Source organism: Macadamia integrifolia, chromosome 14 (genome assembly GCF_013358625.1).
Source record: "Macadamia integrifolia cultivar HAES 741 chromosome 14, SCU_Mint_v3, whole genome shotgun sequence".
In the NCBI taxonomy this organism is placed as follows: domain Eukaryota; kingdom Viridiplantae; phylum Streptophyta; class Magnoliopsida; order Proteales; family Proteaceae; genus Macadamia; species Macadamia integrifolia.
The window spans coordinates 27785270-27792355 of record NC_056570.1 but is presented as its reverse complement, the minus strand read 5'-3'; the positions used below and the strand labels follow the sequence as shown (position 1 = coordinate 27792355).

General features: G+C 37.1%; 1 protein-coding gene across 1 annotated transcript in view; it reads right to left on the bottom strand.

Moving 5' to 3' along the window:
• The window catches only part of LOC122062129 (enoyl-[acyl-carrier-protein] reductase [NADH] 1, chloroplastic-like), an 8017-nt gene extending 1767 nt beyond the window's left edge, over positions 1 to 6250 (bottom strand). The window contains exons 1-11 of the mRNA XM_042625794.1: positions 5915 to 6250; positions 5280 to 5593; positions 2830 to 2939; positions 2670 to 2725; positions 2487 to 2571; positions 2345 to 2392; positions 1549 to 1623; positions 1359 to 1470; positions 1137 to 1188; positions 989 to 1040; positions 849 to 906 (exon numbers count right to left, since the gene is read on the bottom strand). Of these exons, the coding sequence (XP_042481728.1) occupies positions 849 to 906; positions 989 to 1040; positions 1137 to 1188; positions 1359 to 1470; positions 1549 to 1623; positions 2345 to 2392; positions 2487 to 2571; positions 2670 to 2725; positions 2830 to 2939; positions 5280 to 5556 (925 nt within the window). The 5' untranslated portion in view covers positions 5557 to 5593; positions 5915 to 6250. The remainder of the gene's footprint in view (positions 1 to 848; positions 907 to 988; positions 1041 to 1136; positions 1189 to 1358; positions 1471 to 1548; positions 1624 to 2344; positions 2393 to 2486; positions 2572 to 2669; positions 2726 to 2829; positions 2940 to 5279; positions 5594 to 5914) is intronic.
• Positions 6251 to 7086: the final 836 nt, after the last annotated feature.

Genomic DNA, 7086 nt, shown 5'->3' with positions numbered 1-7086 from the left:
CCCCCCCCCCCCCAAAAAAAAAAAAATAACATGAGTTTATATTATGCATGAACTCAACTTTATTTATATGTCCAAGCATTGGGTTTCTAAAGCAGCACCGCCAGACTACTTGTATCGGTATCAGACAAGTACGAAGCTTTAAATAGGTTAGTACAATCCTACAAATAAAAGAACCTACCCTCCCAACTCTTTTTCCGGCAGTGACAATTATGACAATCGGGGGTTACCCTTTCGAAACCACAAACTCCAAATCTCCACCTTCCAAAAAATCCCATTCTTTTTCACTTGCTTTGCTTTCTCCCGCATGTAGCATCCTCATTTCTATTCATCCATACAACTTTCCGACAGAAAGAGATCATTAAGGCAATTTGGGGTTGACTTTTCGAAAACCAAACCTCCATTTCTCATCATCGACCTTTTTGTTGAAGATTAATTTTGGTGATCCATTCTGGAATCTGAGAATGAATGTTTACATCCTCCTATCGTATTGAATGTTGCAGTTATAGGAAGAGTCATCATTTGATTCATAAAATGATGAATCCAATATGTTTGGAAAAACCAACATGAATATTTAACCATCCAATAGAGTGACAGTTTTGTATGATTGATTGGTAGTAAAGGGATTACAATGGTCGGTCAAAAGGAGAAAATTAGTGCATAGTCCAAGTTGTTTGATGCTTCAACTTTTAAAATATTTAAAAAGAAAATGGATAACCCAGACTCCCAGAGCACCCTGAGTATGTACAAATGCTCTGGAAAAAGGATGGTGCCATTCTTTGGGGCCTACCGGTTAAATTCCATAGCAATCCTTAAATAATATAGGATATTGCAAGTAAGGGAGTACACACCAGCAGATATAGTGTTGACTCGAATTTTTTGTTTTCGTCCAGCTTCAAAAGCAAGCACCTACATCAAGTAAAAGATATCAGTGTTATTATGTATTGACCATAAATTGATGCAACCATTATGATCAGCTAAAAAAAATTACCTTGGTATCACTCTCCAGAGCAGCTTTCGCTGAACTCATGCCTCCACCATATCTATACAAATTTGGTATAAATTAGAATATCTACCACTACGGAGACTCACTCAATATGGAAACGCATCAAGATGAGTAAATAAACATCACATCATACCCAGGAATGATCCTTTCAGAGGCAATATAAGTGAGAGAAATCGATGCACCACCTGAATGTAAAACCAAATCATGTATTCTAGCAACATGAATTGCTATTGCAAAAAAAATATTTGAAATGAAAAGGACCAAAAGAAAGCATGCCTGGATTCATTATTGGAAGGAAATGCTTAAGCAAAGAAACATAAGAGGGGAGATTGGAGTATCATAGTGAGAAGCATGCCTGGATTCATTATTGGGAGGAAATGCTTAAGCAATGAAACATAAGAGTAACTAGATGCAGAGATTGCGGCAAGATATCCTTTCCTGGATGTCTCCAACAAAGGTTTACTCACCTGCAAATGAGATGTTTAATGATTAGGTACAAAAACAGATTACAAAATAGGTTTACAACAGAAATGAGAAGCCTGTACCTCTGGGCCATTGGCAAGTGAGTGCACAAGGATGTCAATGCTCCCAAAATCTTGCTTCACTGATTCGACGACTTCCTGTGAAATGTTTACAACCTATATGAGATTGATATATCCTAGTTCAACTTGTTGGCAAGACATAATGCCTCATTGAGTGAGAAGATGCAAACTAATTTATACAGGGGAACTATGACTATTCAACTATCATAATGACAAAAGACCATGATGACAGATAATAAGCTATTATATGTGGAACTGGAGGCAAAGGGTAGTAATTATTCAATCGCGGCAAGTGCTTTTTTTTTCCCGTCCTGTTTTTGTGCTATTTGGTCTGACAAATACGTGGTCAATGAGCATCGATATGGAGCCAAAGCAGGAGGAAAATGACTGGCACAACACTGCATCACAACATGCTTGCCACCATTAGAACTTTCTCCCTTTTAAAAGTTTCGATGTCATATGCATGTTATGGTACTACAAGTCACTCTTGTAATTTGAAGCATGCAAAAATTTATATCATTTTTGCGTTGTAAATGTATGTTATTCTTCCATCTAAACCTGTGGACTATAATTCAATAGACTGATACATGGACTGTTGAGCTTGATTCAGGCTGTGGTTGATTAAAAAATAAACTTCTAAATATCTACATCAAAATCCCAGGTTGCCATACACAGTTAAGACTGTTTTGACATTAGAAGTTTTTGCAACATTTTCCTATGTTGCCAAATGGATCAGTTGTTCACTACGAAATATTCGCCACAAACAAATTTCAATCTGTATCAAGGAAAATTGTAGTACCTGAACGGTCCATTTTGAGGATCCTGCATAACGCTTATTTGCTTTTACCTGCACGAGAATGCATGAATTCCAGATTAAACAACTGAAAATGGTTCTCTTAAACATTAAGCATTAAAACTATGCTATGGCTCTGCATATTTACGTCTTCAGGAACATCCTCAAGACTATCATATACTGCATCCAGTGGGTACACTTTTGTAATCTCCATCAAAGAACCATCTGGCAATCTGAAACATCAAATTTTCCATTAGAGGAGGCAATCATGCAAGTATCAAGCTATTTGAATGTGAATCCTTAATGAGAAATGCTACGTATAGAATCTTACTTGCGTGATTCATCAAACTTCCCACGTCTTAGACTGGTCTCAAAAATGTTTAGCGCCTGCACAAGGATAGACTTCTATCAGGAATTCAACATTGTCATAGTCCTAGAACATCTCTGCAAATGCATAAGAAAAATTATGGAGGGTAGGTTATTTTACATACAGGTACCCATGTACCAACAAGGATCTCAGCACCTGCCGCAGCTAGAGATTTTGCTATGGCCCAACCATATCCATTGTCATCAGCTACCCCAGCAATAAATGCTCTTTTACCTACAGATAATATTGCAACCTTTAGTTGATTATTCTGTAACCAATGACGAAGGGAGCAGAGCTTATTGGACCGTTTTGGACCAGGCAATAGAGACCACTGGACAATCAACTGTAAAGGGTGAACCATCTGGCCCTTATGCACACATGCATACATGCAAGTACAATTATCAATCATTGATATTTCCTAACTAATAATATACAAATACGAAAGAAGTTTCACCCAAATACCAATTAGAAAGAAATGAAAATGGATGAAGTGTCGTTATCATGAAGTTAATTACCCAAAATGTTTCAAAATTGCAAAGCACAAACAGTTTAAAAATCAAATTTAGTTGCTATTTACTCCTTAGGTGTACCATGTTCCTTTATCGAGATGCTGGTTTCATACCACATGGAGGGTCTTCTGTGGTTCAAAAACATGATTTGTGGGTATTGAAGAAACAAAACTTCTCATAGCAGAGAGATATACTGAGTTCAAGAGCTGGAGCCTGCCAGACCCTATCATAAAAGGTGAGAGAGATGAAGGGTATTGGGATGGTCTGATAGTGTAGGATGATAGAAACCCTCTCTCCCCTCGTGAGAATAGGCTTGTAAAGGTCCATTAGTATTGCACTTATAACTTTCTATTCATATTCTGTATCAAATGCATTTTATATGATTCATATCACTCTCTGCGGATCTGATGCAGTCTTTGGAGGAAGACAAAGACCAAAACAAAAAGGACACATCAATGTCATTGCTTCTTTAAGATAGAGGCTTGATTAAGCCAACAGGCTATTGCTAACCCACTTTAATTTTGAGTAACATAAGGGTTGGGCATTTGCCAACACTACCTGATTATGACCTTACCCAACACAGACCAAACTGATTCATAGCCACCTTTACATGGTTCCGGTTGGCAGTCAGTCACCAGTGAATAAAACACCCAGATTCTGTGTAAGTGCCGCCATATGGTTCAATCAATTGTTCGCAAGAATATACAGCATGATGGGAAAAGTTTGGAGATGACATGCATAAAAAAGCCTCTTATTTTGGAAGACGAGTAACTTCTTTTCCGCTCGTCTATCTGCCCCTACCCAGACCTTGCAGTAGCGGGAGCCTCGCACACTGGGTACACCCTTTTTTATCGGATGAAGTAGAACTCCCAAATGGTATATTATCCTCAGTGGAATAGGATAACGATGTTGCATGACAAAAGACCCAATTTTCACCACATACATCATTCAATTAGTTAACTACTGTTGCTAGATAAAATAAAACAACGTAGTACAAAAAATGTAGTATATACAACTAATAAGTTCAGTTTGGTCAAAGATCAAGCCTAGAATTGTAATCACCATTAAAGACCCTAACCTAACATTTTTGGGGTCGGCAATTCCATAAAGTCAAGGTGGAGTTTATTTACTTTGAAATAATAGGGGTTAAAAACAAGGAAAAGATCAAAGAAAACTACTCATAAAAAGATTAGAGAAGATAATGCAGAATAGATCTCAAACTAGTGGGAGATCAATCGCAACAAGATTGCAATAGGAACAAATCAGCATTAATTTTTTTTCTTACATATTAAAGAATAAATAAAAAGGTGGGACATTAGATTCACCACCAAACGCCTGCGGGAATGAAATCACCACCAAACCCAACCAGTAGATTCACCACAACATGGTTTGTCTCTGCATCACTACAGCGACAAGTTCCGAATCACCACGGAACACACAAAGTCATAAGCCAATAACTCATTCATTACATCTCTCCCTCTATTAGAACATTACAATGCATTAAAAAAAGAACAAAAACAAAGAAATAGAAACTTACTTGGCTATTACAAGAAATAGAAACTAAATCAAATCCAGCGAAGTCAAATCTAATCAAATCTTCAGCCAAAGGAATATTCTAACTAAAAAATTTCTAGATATTCTCCTCTCCATGCAAATCACATTGGGCCCACACTCTTCATTTAATTTCTAGATGCACAGGCTATAGTATGGGCCTTCAGGTGAACCATAATATGTCCTATATGAATCTGGTTTTAACTTGATCTGCGGGGCTAAATAGGGGCATAATTGGGCCGGGACTTCTTACTTCTACACTGACGTTGTACCGCATCAGAAAAATTGTCACTTTTACCACCACTAATGACTAAAGATTGATTTTAATGGAACTTATCACAAGAGCAACAAATGTATCGAGTTTTAGAACTCTCCGACTATAGTTTCAAATTTTCTTCCTAATGATAATGAGGGCATAAAGAGAACGAGGTGTTCAAAGAGCAGCATTGAACAATACTACCTTATCCAAGGGAGAAAACATCTAAATCAGGAAACGGGATACAAGATATCATACCTCGGAGATCAATGGGCAAGCCTGGAAGAGGCTTACTCTCACTTCCTTCAGACATGGCCTTCGTAACGAGCTTGTTCGATCTTACAGGACTGGATGTGAAGCTCCGGAAGAAAGGTTGCGCAGACGAGATATGAGAAGAGCTCGTAAGCTTAGACCGTGAGGCGACTGTAACTTCTGAGACAAAAAATGCACTGGTAGCCGTGAAAATTCTGGGAGAAGGAGAAATACAGGACCTTGCTGCTGCCATTTGAATTCCAGAAGCCGCAGTTGCCGCCATCTTCAATAAATTAAATCTAGCAGAAAGTAAAAGAAATCTGCAAAATATAACTAAATCAGAATAAACTACTTCACTACCGACAGCTCAAAAAGAGTGGAAACATACATTTGCAGCATTTCATAGTAAAACTCAAGAAAAATTAATATTTTTTTCTTAAAATTATTCCCAATTTCAGCCTTAAACCCCATAGAAATAACTTCAAAGAACAGAGAAAATCCAAGGAAACAACAGGATTGAATAAATCTAAAAACGAAATGCACATAAAGAACGAAGAACTCGTTAAACAAAATGCAGATCACTAGAAATCAAAGCACATTTCTCGGAACAAAATCAGTGTCAATTTTTTTCCGGATCTCACCTGTGTGTAAACGAAATGACTGCTTTCGATAGTTGGCCTGTGAAATCTCGGCTACGAATAAGAAAAATCCTCAGTTCCACTCGCTTTTATCAGTGATTGTCTTCTCCAAAAGCTTCAGAAAAGCATTTGGAGAAAAGAACGAAGTAGTTTAGAATTTAGATAAACTTCGATGGAATCGAGGCTCTTAAGTCCTACCTATGGAGTTTGAAAGTCTTATATAGTAGTAGAAAGCTTTGGAAATGTCGAGGATTAATTAAACATATCAGATGCTCCGTTAGGGTTTAAGGTGCTGGCTGAGAGAAAATAAAAAGGGTTTTATGGGACTCCCATCCAAAGAGCATGAGTGGGTGATCCGCCTAACTGTGCCAATTGGATCGTGGTTATAAATATGAATACCGGACTAGGTGTATCGGTCGATCCGTATCAGTATTTATTTTATTACTTTTTTGTGGCTAGTTTTATCCTACTCCTACACATCCATCCACACCATGGTTTTCAAGTATCGTTCTCATATCGGTCATATCAGCTGAGATCGATCCCCGGTCCTTAAATGATCCAGATCGGTTATCCGTATAATTTTTGGGGATAAAATAGTAAAAAATTAGTACTTTAAAAAAAAACAGGAACAAAAGCAGACGATACCCACCAATCTAATCCGATCCGATTTGGATCGATATTGATATCGACAGTGGATATCGATACCATTCCCTAAATCCATGATCCACACACACTTGCATACAAAAATGCTCAATCCAGGGGTGTCAATCGATTGGGCCAGGCCTGGCGGGCCTATGCCCTTGGACTATGACATACCTATTTAAGGAATGAGTTGATCTTATGTCGGGCCTCGATTGGATTCCAAGGCTTTAACCGGTCTTTTCCTAATCTGGCTAATCTGACTATATATGAGCCTTAAATGGTGTAATGTACCAATAAAACCTTAAACGGACCTTATAGATGTTTAATTGTCTTTGATTTAAGACACTTTAATATATTTTATTAAATCATTAATAATTTTAAAAATATATAACACTTTTTTTTTGGTAGAATATAACACTTAATTACATTCAATAATTGATAAAAATATCAATATATATATATATATATATTCTATTTTATCCAAAAAAAATTTTGAAATATACATATTAACAGTAAGACTAAACATGTCGGGT